The sequence below is a fragment of the Tympanuchus pallidicinctus genome, unplaced genomic scaffold (genome assembly GCF_026119805.1).
Source record: "Tympanuchus pallidicinctus isolate F22 unplaced genomic scaffold, pur_lepc_1.0 scaffold12, whole genome shotgun sequence".
NCBI lineage: Eukaryota > Metazoa > Chordata > Aves > Galliformes > Phasianidae > Tympanuchus > Tympanuchus pallidicinctus.
In genome coordinates this window covers 664,954-682,342 of record NW_026294637.1, presented here as the reverse complement: position 1 = coordinate 682,342, position 17,389 = coordinate 664,954, and the positions used below count along the sequence as shown (strand labels likewise).

Here is a 17,389-nt window from a genome sequence, read left to right as displayed (position 1 = left end):
AAAGTGTTGTTTTAAGGCCCCGGGGAAGGGTCCAGCCCGTTTCATCTCCCAAAGCGGTTGCTTTCACACTGTGGGCAAGCAGAGTAGGAGCAGTGCTTGTTCCATTGCGCAGAGCGCAGGAGTGTCCAGCAGCAAAATGGCTTTGGACACGAACGCTATTTGTCACACCAGTTTTTATAGGTTCATAAACCAGGCCTGTAGAGTTGGCCATAGTTGCAGCATTAAGGAAGCACTGTCAGGAGGGACAAGATGCTAGAGGAGCTGTGGACCTCCAGCACCTTCACAAGAGATCTGCAAAAATGACTGCTTCACATCTTTCTTTTCACTTGGGTTGATCCTTTCTGAAACAAATGGGTGCCCTGGTAGCAACAAATCCAAACCCCCTTCTTGCAGTGCCTTAGCCTGACCACTGCAATGCTGTGCTAATGGCTGAGAGCAAGAAAGCAAATCTGGTCAGAAGCAAACTCAGACTGTGTTAGGCACCTCTCCTTGTCCAGGAGAAGAGAAATGAAAAAAATAAAACAGCAGCTGGACCAAAGCCATCTGTGCTTGGAATTCTGTCATCCTCCACCACCTGGGGAGCTGCTGTCACCATATCTTTGTTGTGCATTGCAGCCATATCTTTGCTGCAATGTCCAAGGCCTTTGTGCAGAGCTTGTGTCCTCTGTCCAGAAGGAAACTGAGGAGCAAGGACGTGGATGATGCTCTCTGTGCATTGCAGAAGCTTGCTCTGTAGGTTAGGGTTTATTACTATTAGAAGGGAGTTTCCCCACCTAGGCTCTATGTGTTTATTTTCTTTTTTCCCTCCTGCAAACAGGCCAAAGTATGGGGGCAGGTACTGCCTGGGAGAACGGAAACGATTCCGGATCTGCAACATCAAGCCCTGTCCTCCCAACAAGCCGTCCTTCCGCCAGGTCCAGTGCAGCCAGTTCAACCCCATGCTTTACAAGGGGAAGCTTTACAAGTGGACACCAGTGCCTAACAACAGTGAGTGTGCACAGCCTGCAGCCAGGCCTCCCCTCAGCCCTCACAGAGAGCCTGAGACAGATTCTTGCAATGGCTTGATCTTGCTGGAGCTGCCTGTAAAAGTTTTGCCTTCCCTTTCTGCTGCACTTGCAGCGTATTTATGTGTATTTTAAATTATGGCTGGGTTTGCAGGATTAATTTCTGTTGTCGGAGGTGGTTACAAGGAGAGAAGGTGATCCCTGCCTGTGTGAGCCCAGCGCAACACTGCTGCAGAAAAGCAGGCGAATGTATGCATGCACACCCCAGCTCCTGGGGTTCAGTTTCTGTCTCTTTGGCTTCCAGTTAACCCCTGTGAGCTGCACTGCCGGCCGGAGGACGAATACTTTGCAGAAAAGCTGAGGGATGCCGTCATCGATGGGACCCCGTGCTATGAAATGAACTCCAGCCGGGACATGTGCATCAACGGCATCTGCAAGGTACGGCTGCTGATGAGGGCGGGCTGGGAGCGGCCCTGTGTGCCAGGAGCTGCAGGCCGGGGCAGGGGCAGTTGTCAAGGCTCTGCCCGATGTCCTAAACGTATCACCTGATCCATTTTAGTACTATTTTTGTGTATGGAAATGAGGGAGAGCTCTCAATATTCACAAGATAGATGATGCGGGAGTGTTTAAGCCTCTTGAATGTTTTCAAGGAAGTAGAGAACCAAACTAAGGAAATGCAGGAAGAGCAGTTTCACTTGCAAATGAGGCAAGATAAGAAGATAGGAAGGGAAGGCTGAGAGGGCACTTATCCCAGCCCTGCTGTTCTGGCAGATGCTGCTCTGACCCACAGCCTGCTGCAATGGAGATGTCTCCCCCAGCTGTGGCACCGTCTCCCATTGTTGGGGTTTGTCCTTCCTCCTGGGCTGTTGTTATTTCTTGGAAGCTCTGTATAAATGAGCTGTGGGCCAGGGAGAGCACCTTCTGTGCAAGGAACCAAAAGGACCAGGGAGCAGAATGCTCATCTCCCTGCCTCTTCCATGGAGCTCTGAGGGCTGCTGAGTGCTCTGAACAGCACAAAGAAAAGCAAGCAAAAATAATGAGTAATCAAGTTTCCTTGCATCCTCTTGCAGAAGAGCCATTCGGGGAAGCTTCTTCTCTTCCTGGCTGTGCTGCTGGCAGTACCAGGTATAGGCCAGTGGCAATTGCTCTGCACAGCAGGAGGCTCTGAGAAGGTCCTGTTTCCTCCTTTAATAGGCTATAAGTTACTTCAGAGGTTGCAGCACACATGCACAGGCTCAGAGAGCTCAGGTCATGGTTTTTACTTGGCACATAGAAAAGAGATCCAGCAGTTCTCCACAGATGACAGCATATTCCCTAAAAGATGATTGCACACATGAAATGCTTGCTGACTGCAAGCCTGTTGCTGGCTCCATCACCAGAGTTAAGCCTGGCTTTCAACAAAGCATTGCAGTAGCAAAAATAGTGCTCCTTTTCTAGCATGTATATGCAAGTGACTCCCTGGATAAGTCCTTGTGGAACTAAGACTAAAGGTTCCTCATTGGCACAGGACCCAGTGGGACCTCTGGGGAGTTGGCTGCAGCTTTTATTGTACAGTGTCAGATGGAATCGCAGTTTGGTCAAGTGATTTGGCAGCTGCCTGGGTCTGAAGTGTGGAGAGCTCCAGCAGAATTTAGGAAAGGTTTTGGGGAGGTCCTTGCCCCAGACTGGCAAGGCCAAGGACCAAGAGGCTTGCCTGGCTAGGCACAGGCTGCAGAACAAGGCAGGGAAAGCTGACAGCAAGATGTGGATCTGACTTTTCATAGTGGTCTGAACAGGATGGCCAGGCTGCAGGCAAGAAACCCGTTTTAACAGCTGACTGGGATGCATCACCATCCATCCTGCAAAAAGACTCCAGCTCACACCAATCCCCTATCTGTGGTTCTTATTTCTTGCCATTCAGGAGCATCATCTGTCCACTGAGGGTGGCCCTCATTACTGTGGTTGTTTTCCACTTTTGACTGCTCGTGTCATACTGAAATCCTGGGTGGGTGTAAATGGGTGCAGGCAGGAGGCCTGGGCTGATGGGGCTGTGTTACAGAACGTGGGCTGCGACTATGAGATCGACTCCAACGCAGTGGAAGATCGGTGCGGTGTCTGCCACGGGGATGGCTCCACCTGCCACACTGTTAAGAAGACATTTGAGGACAGCGAGGGACTGGGTAAGGACACGTGGCATTCTCCTTAAGGCAAGACACACCTAACTGAGAAGGATGAGCAGCGTGCTCCTGGCTGTCAGTAGCTGCAGCTTCCCCAGGCACCAAACATTTTGTTGCGAAGTGGTGGGGTGAGCAGAGCAGCTTCCAGCTGCTGGGGAGGAGAAAAATGAGTTGTTTTAAATGGCTTCCTTAAAATAAGCCGCCCTGATCTGCAGAACTCATTTTTCCTTGATCAGCAGAGCAGGGTGAAGGTGTTTTGAAGACAAGACCCCATGGATCCCATGGCTGCAGGGACTTTGTGGGAGGCAGCACTCAGAGAAGGGGGATGACTCTGCAAGAGCCATTGCTGCACCAGGCTGGAAAGTGCTGTGGGGAAACCAGGAGACACAGGGCTTCATTTCTGTGTGTTCAGCTAGAGTAGCAATAATTGGTTGACTCACTCATGCTGCTCATTTGCAGTCTTTTGTTAGTCCAGACTTGTTGATTTTTATAAGGTCTAAGAAGTAACAAAGGAGATGAAGAGTTGTCTTTCCATTTCTTGCCTCTTGCAAAAAAATATTCCTTTACTGCTCTTTGTGTCTAATGACCTCAAAACAAACGTCTGTGGCACTGTCTCCACACCCTAGGGAACTGATCGTGTCCTTGACTCCCTGGAGCAAATGCTCGATTGCATTCACAGGTTATGTTGATATTGGGATTATCCCTGTCGGAGCCCGAGAGATCCGGATTGAAGAAGTCGCAGAAGCTGGAAATTTTCTGGCGCTGAGGAGTGAAGACCCAGAGAAGTATTTCCTGAACGGTGGCTGGACCATCCAGTGGAACGGGGATTACAGGGTGGCAGGGACCACTTTCACCTATGAGAGGACGGGAAACTGGGAGAACCTCACCTCTCCAGGGCCCACTGTGGAACCTGTGTGGATCCAGGTATGCTCTGGGTTCTGGGCAATTGGGGTTTGCAGCTGGGAAGGATGAGGGGAAAGAGCCAGGAGCTTCCCTTGTGCTGCTGAGGTGACTTCGTGGCCATCCATGAAGGATGATGAGGCTGGGTGTCTCCTCCCTGTGCATGTTTCTTCATCTTAGGCAGCCAAATGTGCGCTGCTGGCCCAGGAAGCGTGTTTCTGAACTTGGGGTGGGTCTGCTGCTTCCAGCTGAGCCTCATCCAGCTTGCAGCATTCCTCAAAATATTTACTGAGGAGAGAGAATGTAAAAAGAAATAGCTGGTTTCCGGAGCCTTTTCCATATCTTATCAAGAACAAGAGAAGAGCCCATGGTGTTTCCAGCAGGGCTGGAGCAGCCCATGAGTCCGAGTGGAGGTGGTGGAGGCATCAGGGAGCTGGGAGCTGCCACGTTCCTGCCACCATTGGGCTCCCATGCACCAGCTGGGGTCTGGGCAAGGGTTCGTCTCCTCAGGGGATGCACAGGCGGGTCCAAAGCCTGAGTGATGCCTTCGAGGTTTTTGCAAGTCAGGCTTTGCTTCCTCACAAAAGCACTGGAGGGAAAAAATTCAAGAGGAATCTTTGAAATCTTCTGAATTAACAAGAAATCTCAAACTTCACTCTTTGCCATGTGAGAATTTCTATTCCCAGTTCACACTTGGTGTCTTGGGAACACTTCTTACAAAAGCCAGGTGCTGCTCCATAACTAACCTAAGCAGTGGCAGCTCTGGTACTTAGCTTATCATTGTCTTGCAAACCCATCCTATTCTATTAATTTTTGCCTTATTTCCACCGAAGAGCTGCCAAGGGGAGGGTTATGCAATCTACAGTGTAAAGTGTTTTCCTTTAAATCGCACTGAACAGGCCATAGGAATGAATAAAGCTTCAACCCTGGGGGTTTGCTTCACGATTGTGGTTTAACCTCGTTTTTTCCCTTTTAGCCACCTTCTGATAAACGAAGGAAGAGAGATCTCCCGAGTGCACTGCTTTAATTAGTGCAGCAGCAGGAGGAAATCAGGGGTTCTCACTGTGCTGCAACCCAGGCTTGCAGAGCTGGGCAGGGAAGAGGATGCTGGGAACAAGGGGCTCAGCATTTTGCAGAGCCAGGTTCATGGCTTGTTTCTCCCAGGTGTGCATTCTCCTGAGTGGCTTCCCTGGGGCAGAGGCAGGATGGCCCTGGATTTGTGACCCCACAGTCCGTGGCTCACTGTGCAGCCATGCTGTGGCCAAAAGTCTTTGCCTTTTGCATTTGTGTTTCTTCCTCCAAGCATTGCTTTACTCTGCTAATATCAACACTGGCATATTCAGCACCAGCAAATTGCTGGGACTCTTTCTGGGATTCATAACCTAATTAAAACCTTTTGACAGAAATGTTTCAATATTCATGAAGAGGTTTTGGAAAGATGCCCTTGCTCCCACCAAAGCTCCAAGAACAACAAAGCTCTGGCAATAATGGGAGCACTTAGGCTAAAAAAAACACGTTTAAACCCACAGCCTTTCGTGAGTGCTGACTGCTGCTGGAGGCACTTAGGGCAGGGCTTGCATTAACCATAGGAGCAGCCTCGTTCATTTGGAGAGCAATGAGAGCCATGTTTCAAGTGGGGAGAAATTGATGATTCTTTCCAATGCCTGTTACCAGCTAGCCACCGAGTGTTTGCTGCCTGTTGATTCTTCACTGTTGCCTCCAGCCCTTCTCACAGCACATCAGTTGCAGTGTTGCACCACGGGGAGGGTGCGACCCCAGCCACTCTGCGTGATGTGCGTGGTGCTTACCAGTCTGCATCCCTGGCATGGTCAAATCACTGACGTTCACAGCAGGCTGCAGATGTGAACAGGGGCTGGGCTGGGTAGCCATGATTTCAAGCTGTGCTGAGGGCTGCTGCGGTGTGCTGTCATTGAAGGCAGCAGGCAGTGCTGCAGTCCTTGCAGGGAGATGTTGGTGCACTGTGCGCCATGCTGGGCTCAGTGGTGGCATGCAAAACTTCCCCATCCTGCTCTGCCTAGGACAGGTGACAGCAGGGCCCTTCGCAGGGAAGGTCCAAGCCATGCTGAGCCTTGAGGAGGTCTTTGGATGCAGCTGCATTTGGCAGTGAGACCAGTGAGGATTAACAGGAGGATCCTTCCAGACTCTTTGGCAGAGACTTAAAACTGAAGCTGTGGCAATTCTCAGCACTCTTGCTGTTACTTTTTATTATTACCTAATGTTTCCACAAGCCCAGTGCTCTCAGCGGGGTCAGCTGGGGCATTTCCTCTTCTCTTACACACTTTGACTACATGCTAAATACTGTTTCTGGAATGGTTGTGTTGGAGTGCAGCAGCAGCTCAACCATTGCTGTCCATGGCCAACAGAGAGGGGACAAACGCTGCACTGGTACAGAGCTGGACAGAGTGACACCTGTGTGGCTGTGCCGGGGGGCTCCTGCCTCCTTGAAAACCCCTGCAAGGCAGCAGTGAGACGCTGCACCAACCATGTCTCTCACCTCCTCTTGTCTCCCCACAGCTGTTGTTCCAGGAAACCAACCCTGGTGTGCGCTACCAGTACACCATCCAGCGGCCAGCTGACAGCGAGAACGAGATCGAGCGCGCTGAGTTCCTGTGGCGCTTCGGCTCCTGGACCGCGTGCACGGCCACGTGTGGCACCGGTGAGTCTGGCAAAGCATCCCTGTATTGCAGGGCCTGGCCCGTCAGGCCTTGCTGCTTCTTCTGTCATCCTTGATCTCCTTCTCATTGCAGACAGTGCAAATGCTGGCAGGATTTTGTAGTACAGGGAGCCAAAGGGACCACTGTCCTCGTGCCGCACCGTGCATCACGGCAGATGTTTGAGAAGCAGTGGTGGCAAGAGCTGCACATGCTCTGGGCCATGTTCCCCATCACATCAGAGCACACTGCTCGCATTTGCCTTAGAAATTCCTGGGTCTTTGGTTTCAGTAGGTCTTGGAGAGAAAAAAAAAAGGCAGCATCTGCTGAGGTTGTAACTCCTCGGTGCCCCCACTGCACTCAGCCACAGGGAGCCCACTCTTTATCAGCACTTTCCTCAGCTCGGTGTCCTGTTACTGTGCCAGGTGTTCCTGGGCTGTCGGGTTGGTTGAGACAAAAGAGCTTTGAGAAATCAGAGTGTCAGATGGCCGGTCTGCAGCCTGGCCGGGCCTCTGGAGGGGAGATTATTTCAGGAGCTTTACAGAGAGCTCTGCAGAGAGCACTTCAGAGGGTGTTGGTGGGCGCAGAACATCACAGTCGGGGCTGCGGCCACAGCCCCAGGGTGCACGGGACGCCACATCTGATGTCTCCTCCTCCCCACCACATCCCAAGCATCCCAGGCCCCATGAGACGGGAGGCTTTCGAGGGATGTGTGTGTGAGCATGTGTGGTCGTTTGCTCTCACGGCATTCCGCAGAACTGACAGCAGTGAGTGTTTTCACTTTACATTGTAAATAGACATCAGAAGGATCCAGTCTCTCTCTCTCTGTCTCTCAAGCCTTTTTTTTGGCTTTCTCCCGAGCTGAACATTCTCTGCAGCAGTGCAGGGCTGAGCATAGCACCCATGGGGAGGGGTGGGTCCTGCACGTGGCACAGAGCAAGGCTGGGAGCAGCAAGCACTTCCTCGAGAGCAGCTGCGCAGCAGGTCTGGGTAAGAGTTAAAAGGAAAAAAGAAGGATCCCTTTGTGTGAAAAGTGAAGAGACTTCACAAACACTCATCCATTTTAGGCAGTACTGAGAGCCAGGAGATATTTCCTGCCTTCTCCTGGAAGATAGGGTTTTTTTTCCTGCCTTGAAGCAGGAGAGATGTGGAGCTGCATGAATTTGTTGGCCTTTTTATGTATTTTTGCTACAAGAACTCTTTGCTGTGGATTTGCATGGGTGCCCATGACATGCTGCTCTGCAGCCTGTGCTGTCAAAAGAAGATAGCAAAGTCACTTTCTTTTATTTAAAACCAGCACTCCATTGCATGACTTGGTTCATAGCTTCCAAAACAGAATGGAAATACAGGAGTAAATGAGGCAGGAGTTGGCTGATGAGGACACTCACTCCATTGGAATCATTCCCAGAGCTGAGATATTTGAGATTTGGGAGAGCCCTGCAAACCCTACACACATTCAGAAGTCTCTTTGCACTGGAGCTACAGCACTGGGAGCTCCCCCAGCAGAACTCAGCAGCCCCGTCACCACTCAGCTGGTCACTGTTATTTACAGCTCTCTCAAGTCACGGGTCAAGTATGTATTGCAAAAAGCAGGACAAAGGCTGATAGCAAAGCAGCGTGGTGGAAGTGAGGTCATCCTGCACAATGGCACCTGTGAGTGCTGCAGAGCAGGGGCAGGAGGTGTCAGGGTGCAGAGGCTAGGAGTAGAACTGGGAAAGACCCATGGAAATTCTTGGCTTTTCTTGGGGTATTTCCTGACATCTTTGTGCCCTGAAAGAACAGGTAGAATCTGACGCTTTTATTTTTATTTTTTTTAAGCAAGCACAAAATTTGCCAAACCTTTCTGCAGCCTGTTTGAAGCTTTCTGCTTGAGCAGCCCTGGCCTCGATCCCAGGACAGGATCAGTGGTTTGCCTCGTGCCGGACAGGCAGATCACACCTCCTCAAGCTCTGGGAGGTGCTTTGGCTGCTGTCCTCTGCTTCTGATGCCCAGGGTCCTCTGTGCTGGTTGCACAGTGGTGGTAACCTCCATGCAGCCTAGACTGTCCCAGCTTGTGCAGCTCCACATTCAGAATCATTTTCCAGCACAGTTAAGTTTCCTAGCTCTAATCATACATGTATCATGTATCTGGTGTCTAGCTCTCCTTTTCCCAGCTGGGCACAATGGGAGTGCTGCTGTGGTTGGCAGCATGTGGGGGCCATGAAAAGTGGGCTCTCAAGTTTCAGTTTAAGTGGAGGTTTAATATTCTTCTGGTTTTGGTGTCTGAAGGCAATGGCAGGGCCTCCTGCTGCTTGCTGTTAGAGATGTTCAGTGCTCTGAATTGAGTTCTGTGGAGAGCCAAGCCTTGTCTGTGTCCCCAGGGGTGCAGAGGCAGATTGTGCACTGCGTGGAAAAGCTGGCTGGCATCGTGGAGGAGCACTACTGTGACACACTGACACGGCCTGATGACCAGCAAAGGACGTGCAATGAGGAGCCCTGCCCAGCAAGGTCTGTTGTCTCTTCTATTGCTCTTTCTCAACATACTCTTGTTGCCCAAGCAATCCTAGCAGGGGCAGGAGGCAGATCCTGCCTGGTGGGCGCTGACTGCAGCATTTTCCCCTTTATTTTCCCCCAGGTGGTGGGTTGGTGAGTGGCAAAAGTGCTCAGCTACATGTGGGACATCAGGGTTGATGAAGAGGACGGTGCTCTGCATCCAGAGTGTGGGATTGGACGAGCAGAGAGCTTTGCAGCAAGCGGATTGCCAGCACCTCTCCAAACCAGAAGCCACTGCTCCCTGCCATCGTGATGTCCCCTGTCCCTCTCAGTGGGCTATGGGGAACTGGTCAGAGGTGAGACACATCACAGGGGTGGTTGCAGTTTCCTGCAAAGCCGGCAGGAGCACAGATGGTGTACCACCAGGATGTCCTGCAGCAGGCAGGGGCACTCCTGGCTACAGGGCAAAGTGGTTCTGGAGTGTGCATGCAATATCAGATCTCTCACAAAGGAATTTTGTGACACAGGAAGATCTCAGTAAGGAAGAAGCACCAGGATGTCTGACTGTTTCATTCTCATATGAGTTATGCTGCTTTCTCCATCAAGAGCAAGGCCATGCTCCACACTTGATGCAAGAAAGGCAGAAACAGGAGATACTGAAGCCTTCAGTGTGGAAATCTTTCCCCTTTGTTTTGGCAAAAGCCTTAAAAACATTTTGTGCTTGCAGAGGCAAGGTGCTGCAGGCCAGCCAGGGGCCCAGCTGTGCCATGCACGTGTCTGTAGGTAGATGGACATCTGCTCTGCATCCACACACGTTGGCTATGTGGCTGCCTTGCCTTTGCTGCCAGGCTGCCCTGGGGAGTTTTACAGCAATATACTTAAAAAAAGAGAGGAGTATAAATGCTGTGTTCAGCGGGCACTCTGTGTAGCCTTATTTTTATTTTTGTGGTTGAGGTTTTTTAACCAAAGAGGCATAACTCCTAATTTGAGCGTTGGTTTCAGAAAGTGTTTGGTGTAAAGAAAAGTATCAGGAGGCAAATCAGAGCCTGGGAACGGAGCCTGTTGCTAAGAAACAAACAGAATAAAAATGTGAACAGAAAATTTGAAGGCTAAATGAGAGCTATTTAGAAATATTTTTCTAGAGGCCCACAAAAGCCACAATAGTACGGTTGAGAAAGAAAGCTGCAATAGTTTAAAGGAAAAATCTTGAATTCCAAGTTGCCCGGAGGTCTGTGCTATGTATTGAGCCAGCACAGGCTGTCACAATGCTCCTCTTTGGCTTTGCCATCTATGCATCTGTGAAACCATGAAAACGAGCTTGAGATTTTAATATGTCTGTAACTTTTCTGTTCTTTCACTTAAAGTGAGAGTTCTCTTTCTTCTACATTGCCACCACCACCAATAAGCAGGGAAATGTGAGAGGCTGGGAAGCTTTCCAGAAACCTGGTTCACCTAGCCATAAAAAGGGATAATAAGAGGGGGTTCAGTGCTTTTGTATATCTGCAGACCCTGGTGCATGCTTGCAGAAGCACATCCCAGTCAGCAGCTTGGCACAGTGGTGCCTCCTGCAGTGCTGTGCTAGGGGCCAAACTTTCCTACCAATGCTTGTTCCCCCTGCGCAGCTACTAACAGCAGTGGTTTCTTATCTGTGCCTCAGGGGCTTTCTTGATAACTGAGGCTTGGCAAATAACCCTCTTCCTTTCTGCTTTGAGAGTTGTGATTTCTGGAGCTTATCTCCTGGATGGAGCTGGAGCCATTTGCTAAGAACTTTTAGCTCTGGGGTGACCTGTGCTTCCCCTGATCTGGCAGTGCTGTCCTGGTGGGGTGAGGTAGCTTGCTTGCACCCCGCTGCAGAGGCAGACAAGTGGAAATGCTGCATTTCAGTGACACTGTGTGGAGGGTGGAAGTGCCCCGTGATGGCCATGGAGTTTTATGAACCCTGCCTTGTGCCAGGCACATTCCTTAGGATCACTTCCACTCCTCAGCATTTCCCAGGAGATTCATAAATAGGGGATCGTGTCCAGTACAGGGGCAGCACCTCTCAGGGCAGCCAAGGGATCTGGCCCACAGAGTGACACACATCTGACCGAGGGGGACACATCCCATGTGGGGCACCTGCTGGGAGCCCACCAGCACCAGAGCAGGGAGTGTTAGGGGTCCCATCTGGGCGCTGGGCCCTTGCAAGGGCTGAGCAAACACAAGAAAGGCTCAAAATAGACAAGTGTAAATTGTTTGAGAACCACATCTCCAGGCCAGCCCAGCCCTGAGGCTCTGTGGGTACCCTGAGGGCTCTCTCTGCCCACCTTGCACTCACCTTCCAGTGCTGGTGGCTGTGCATCCACCTCCACCTCTCAGCCCATCTGTTTTCATCCTGAGAACAGCAACTTTTGCAGAAATCGCCTCTGTTGGATTTGTTTGACTTGGAGATTATTTGTTCTTGCCGGCTGCATTGTGTGAGGCATGCTGATGTATGTGACTAATGCTCTGTGCATCTGCTGTAGCAAACTGCAGCAGCCTGTGGCTTGAGCAGCCCACATGTGATGTTAGTAGCGCTACAGTTTACTTCTCTTGCAGAAAATATTGCTGTCTCTCTTTGCAGATTGTGGGTTCTTTCATACTGAGCAATCTCAAAGGGACTATTATGGTGGAGGAGGGGGTGTCCTCTACAAAGCTGCTTATTGACCCTTGCTTTTTTCTTTCACTTACTGGGACAACACCCATGTTATTATTCCCTTCTTTAAGAAATGCTTTTCCAGAAGAGATGTAATTCGTGGCGATAGGTCGCAAAGAAAGGACCTATTAGATCATCCAGCCCAAAGCCCTTCACAGTGTCTATCTCCAGGGAAAATCATTTCTATCTGAAGTGCAGGTCAAGGATCACCCTGTGCAAAATGCCCTGCTGTGTGTGCCTTCCTAAGGCGGTCTGTAGTGGAGAGACAGCCCCAGTGCTTGACTCAGCCAGCAGCCGTGCTGATGCCCCCACACCACCATGGGATGTGCAGAATGCAGGGCGCAGCAGGAGTCAGCGTACCCAGCTGTTGGGTCACAGAGGCAGAGCCCTTTGCCCTCTGCCCAAACTGCACTGTTTTCTCACCGTCCTACAACTCCTGTGCTCCTGTCTCTGAAATTTCTGTTCCTCTTCCTTTCCTAGTGCTCAGCAACATGTGGGAATGGAACACAAAGACGCCCTGTTTACTGCAGCAATAATACTCAAGCAACTTGTGACCCTGCACAAAGACCCAGCTCGGAAACTATTTGCTCCTTGCCACGGTGCCAGAAGAAATTAGACAACGCCAACACTGACTGGTCTGGCAGCGGCTCTTCCAGCAGAGAGATTTTTAATGAAATAAATTACATTCCAAATAACCATATTCCCCAATTTAACCCCGTAATTCCAAATATCCCCGAGTCCAATGATGTCAATATCATAACTGAGGATGACTTCTCAACCAGAAAGGGAAATTTCTTTGTTGATGATTTTTACTACGATTACAATTTTATCAACTTTCATGAGGATCTGTCATACTACCCCTTCACTGAGAAGGAGACCAAAAGCGAGGGCCCTAAGCCAGAGTGGAACAGCAACAATGTGGAGGAGTCTCCTGAGATGCCTGCGGATGTCCTGCACACCAGGAAGCTGGGAGGAGGAGAACATGAGGAAGATCTGGTGAAGGAAATCGAAGCAAATGCTTCTGCTCCTGTGCACGGCAAAGAGGAGACTGAGTCAGGGGGTTTGGTCTTTAACAACCTATTTGATGTGTTCTCTGAGGGTGAAGAAATGGGGACAGCCACTCCCAGTACTGCTGCTCCTGCTCTCACAAGGAATGAGGGGGAAGAACTGCCTGTGCCCTATTCCGAGGGTCCACTGCCCACCCAGCCCGCAGTGAGTCATGGCTCCACCAGCAGCCTGCTGCTCCCCAGGCTATCCCTGGGTGCTACACTGGTGGGCACCAGTCCTGCGTGGGATGCTCCAGCTCACAGCCTTGATTCCTGGGCCCTGACCAGTCCCTCTACACCGCTGCCCGCTGACAGGGACAGCCCCGGTGCAGGCAGTACACCTAACGGTCTGCAGCCTGTGGGAGAGCCTGCAAACAGAGTCCAGGACCGTGCAAGCACAGTGGCTCCTGATAGTGCAGGCCGTGAAAACTCAAGGGAAATGGGATTTGTCATCACTGGTGATAATAATAGCGCTGCCTCAAAGACCAAGGAGCAGGAAGAGTGGGCAGAAATACCAGCACTGGAGGGGACTGCACACACGCATGCAGCACCGGTGACTGAAGAGCTGCTGCGTGTGACAGATAGGGTGGCTCCAAAATCCCCCACTGCACAGAGCCCACAGCAGGAGATGGGAAGGCATGCAGAAGGTCCCGGTGAGAGCCCCCATCCTGCAGATGCCACCGTGGGCCCTGGAGGAGAGGCAGGGCAGCAGCCAGGAAACCACATCCATCTGTCTCTGATGTTGGTTCCCTTGGTGGCCACCACAACATCGCTGCCACCAGTGCCTGTGTCCCCCACCATGCAGGGACCGCTGACACAGCTCACTGCCGGTGACCTCACCCCACAAGGTGCCCTGGTGCCAGCCATGCCAGCATCCCCAGCTCACAGCCCTCCGACAGGAGCATCACCCTCCAAGCCCTCAGCAGTGCCAGGGGCCAAATGGGGACCGAGGGCAACACAGGGGCCTCACCACACAGTGCCAGCATCCCCCGGCACCCAGCAGCACTCCAGCATGGCCCCAGTCGGCCACACTGCTCCTGAGGAGCACTCACCACCAGCAGCCCCAGGGACACTTGCTTACGGTGCTGGGGAGCACGAGGTGCCCCAGCCCACCCCCACACCCCTGCCAGTCTGGGAGCAAGAGGAGGCTTTGCTGCTGCCTCCTACCACCATGGCAGGCACTGCAGTGCCCAGCTGGGAGGTCGGCAACTGGAGCGAGGTATGTGCCGGGTTCCACTAAAAGCATAGTGGGGCTGTTTTTAAGAATATAGGAGACCCATGCCTTTCCCAGGCATTGCCAGGAGCCAGGCACAGGAGCAAGCTGCCACCACAGCACAGTTATCTTAAAATATTCCACAAAACGGCAAAGGCTTAAATGTCAAAGTTAAGGTGCAGTAAGGTTGCAAATTACCAAAGGGAAGGAGCTGCGCTGAATGTAGTGAATGGGGAATTATAAGTAATTATCAGCTATCGTTTTACTGGATAGCTGTCCCATGGCTGCTTTTTGCATAGCACTTGCAGTGACAGACAGATGGCTTCTGCAATTCATGGTAACAGGCTTTTATCAGAAAGCACACACAAAAAAAGAGGCCTTCAGTGGCACGAATCACTGGAGACAGAGCTCTGGGGAACTCTTTTAAGGAGGCTGCACAAAGGACCCAGTAACTTTGAGGACAATACTTGCTGTCAGGAGGATACAGTCACACATATGGGCTTTGTGAGAGGGCACCTTCCGTCCCTGAGCAGTCTGGAAAGTGAAGGGTGAATCTGAAAGAGGAGATGAAGGCAGTACCTTTCAGGTGGGGTGAACAGAAGACAAAACTCTACTGGAGTTTGTAGTAGTAAAAAAGCAGGACTAGCAGTGCTTGTGAAAGAGAGGCATGGAGGGCATAAAACATGTTTTGAGAGAGCGCTCAAACTACTGAACAATTAGTGCTGGTTAACAGCATTCTTGCAGTGAAAAAGCTAAAGCCACGGCCATCAGCCAGGGATTCCCCGTGCGAGGAGAGAAAGAACAATCTCAAACCAGAAACAACTGCAAAATAGTGTAGGAGTGGGTTTTCCTCCTCCCAGACAGAGGTCTGCCTGCCTCCCGCTGTGGAGTTTTAGCGCAGGTGCTGCTGGCCGCAGACTGCGAAGCTCCTTCCATCCCATGGCCATGCCTTATCGTGGCACGGCCTGGTTCCACCAGCACAGCAGCTGTGAGCTGAGCAGCGCACTGCTGTCAGCCCCAGGTGTGTTACTGGCTGCCCGTGTCTTGCAGTGCTCGGCCACCTGCGGTGTGGGTGCAATCTGGCGCAGCGTGCGCTGCAGCACCGGCACTGAGCAGCACTGCGCCGCCGCCAGCAAACCCGTCCCTGCTCGGAGGTGTTCCCTGAGACCGTGCTCATCCTGGCGTGTGGGGAACTGGAGCAAGGTAAGCAGGCGTGCACCCGGTCCCTGTCTCTCCTTCCACAGTGTCTCCCTTGGTAATGCGTGGAGAAGGAAAGTGGCTGTACCTGCCTAGTGGATGGAGAGTTGCATGCTGCCGGTGTGTGCTTTTGCTGCTTTCCTCTCAATTTGCATTTGTTCTGCTTTTGAGGTGGCTAAAAAGCTGGGGCCAGAAAAAGTCATTGAAGAAAGGTTTGAAGGTATCTGGAAGATGCAGTTGAGAACCTGCAGTAGCAGGATGTGTTTACAGTTAGGTTGGAGGAATCCCCTAAATTAAACAGTGAGGCATGACCCTTGTTGTTCTGGGCAGCCTCAATCTCTGAGATGTGTGGCTGGGAGCTCACTACTTGTCTAATGCCAAGACTTTGTTGCTGTTACAACTGGAAGCCAGTTGGTTTCATGAGGAAGGTAGTGATGGATTCAGAGCTCCACGCAGTGTTCTTTAGCTTTGGCTAGAGAAAGAGGTGAAAAGAAGTTGAGTGTTAACTCAAGCCAGCCCAAGGCGGAGTATGTCTTCGGTCCCTTTTCCAGGAGGACTGCCCCAGCCCCAGCCCCCCTTGTGATGTGCCTTTTGTTCACCCAGTGTTCCAAGAACTGTGGTAGGGGCACGAAGGTTCGGGACGTGCACTGCGTTGACACCAGAGAGCAGCGGCTGCTGCGGCCCTTCCACTGCCAGGCTGTTCTCTACAAACCACCGGCGCAGCTGCCCTGCCAGAACGCACCGTGCCTGGACTGGTACACGTCCTCGTGGAGAGAGGTAGGGCTGCTGGCTGGGCTGGGCAGGCAGGGAGGCAGCGGGTCAGGGTGACTATTAAGGATCTGCAGTGCAGGAATAGCTGCTTGCAGCAGAGCTCCTGTCTCCTCCATGCTCTGGAAAACTTCACAATTTAGAGCACCCATTGTCAAGAAGGAAACCACCTGCTGATATCGGCTGTAGTTGCAAAGTTGTTGCTTAACACTGGAAGCAGGATTTGTGTTTGCTTATGTATTGGTAGGGGCATTTTGCAGTTCTTTTCCTTAAGAAACCAATACAATGAGTTCCACCATTTGATGACCCTGCAGTGCTCGGAGCCATGTGGTGGAGGGGAGCAGGAGCGCCTGGTGACGTGCCCGGAGCTGGGCCACTGTGATGAGACACTGCGGCCCAACAACACCCGGCCCTGCAACAGCCACCCCTGCACCAAATGGGTGGTGGGATCCTGGGGACAGGTGAGCACATGGGATGGGGACAGAGTTCTCTTGTGGGTTCTGTGATCAGTGTCCTCCTGGCTATGCTGTTGCAGCTCCTCAGCAGAGCCCTGGGCTGAGCAGGTCTTTGTGCCCGTTGCATGGCCTGGTTTCCTTAGAAAAGCAATATACGAAAACATTGCTAGTGCTGAATAATAGAATGGTTGGATTGGAAGAGCTCTTAAAGCACTGCCAACCCCCCTCCCTGCCGTGGGCTGATTGCCACTCACCATCTCAGGCTGCCCAGGGCCCCATCCAGCCTGGCCCTGGGCACCTCCAGGACTGGGGCATCACAGTTTCTCTGAGCAGCATTGCCAGGGCCTCGGGCAGAACCCCAACTCTCCGAACTAAACCAGGGAATGCTGCAATAAAAACCTAAGAAATCTTCCCACACTGGGGACTACTGCAATAAAAACACAGAAACTCCCTGAGGCTGACAGCTTCCTGCTCCTGCAGTGCTCAGTGCCCTGTGGAGGAGGCATCCAGCGGCGCCAGGTGAAGTGCATCGACACACAGACTGGGCAGGCGCAGGAGGACAGCAGCCTCTGTGACCACGAGCCGTGGCCCGAGAGCACGCAGAAGTGCAACCTGCAGAGCTGCGAAGGCACCGAGGCAGGTGAGTGAGCGAAGCCCCGCAGGGCTTTCTGCCCTTCCTGGTTACCAGATGTTTTCTCTTTAATGTGCTGGTGCTCCCCAAGAGCTTGCTGAGCTGTCTGGTGCAAGTGCTTTGCTCTGGCAGCCTGGCTGTGAGTGTTGTATAAACCTGCACCAGCAGGTCAATGTGATGCAGCACTCGAGTCCTCCTGTCATT

The 17,389-nt window shown here is 51.9% G+C and overlaps 1 protein-coding gene across 2 annotated transcripts in view; it reads left to right on the top strand.

Moving 5' to 3' along the window:
• ADAMTS7 (ADAM metallopeptidase with thrombospondin type 1 motif 7) overlaps positions 1 to 17,389 on the top strand; it is a 46,892-nt gene that overhangs the window by 20,049 nt on the left and 9,454 nt on the right. Inside the window, exons 12-23 of one of the 2 annotated variants that reach the window (XM_052671557.1) lie at positions 818 to 987; positions 1,309 to 1,442; positions 3,043 to 3,163; positions 3,840 to 4,084; positions 6,596 to 6,737; positions 9,093 to 9,219; positions 9,347 to 9,560; positions 12,356 to 14,140; positions 15,185 to 15,337; positions 15,935 to 16,108; positions 16,414 to 16,560; positions 17,035 to 17,194. In XM_052671557.1, the coding sequence (XP_052527517.1) occupies positions 818 to 987; positions 1,309 to 1,442; positions 3,043 to 3,163; positions 3,840 to 4,084; positions 6,596 to 6,737; positions 9,093 to 9,219; positions 9,347 to 9,560; positions 12,356 to 14,140; positions 15,185 to 15,337; positions 15,935 to 16,108; positions 16,414 to 16,560; positions 17,035 to 17,194 (3,572 nt within the window). Of the gene's footprint in view, positions 1 to 817; positions 988 to 1,308; positions 1,443 to 3,042; positions 3,164 to 3,839; positions 4,085 to 6,595; positions 6,738 to 9,092; positions 9,220 to 9,346; positions 9,561 to 12,355; positions 14,141 to 15,184; positions 15,338 to 15,882; positions 16,109 to 16,413; positions 16,561 to 17,034; positions 17,195 to 17,389 lie in introns of those variants that run through there. The other variant, XM_052671558.1, reaches the window with a different exon arrangement.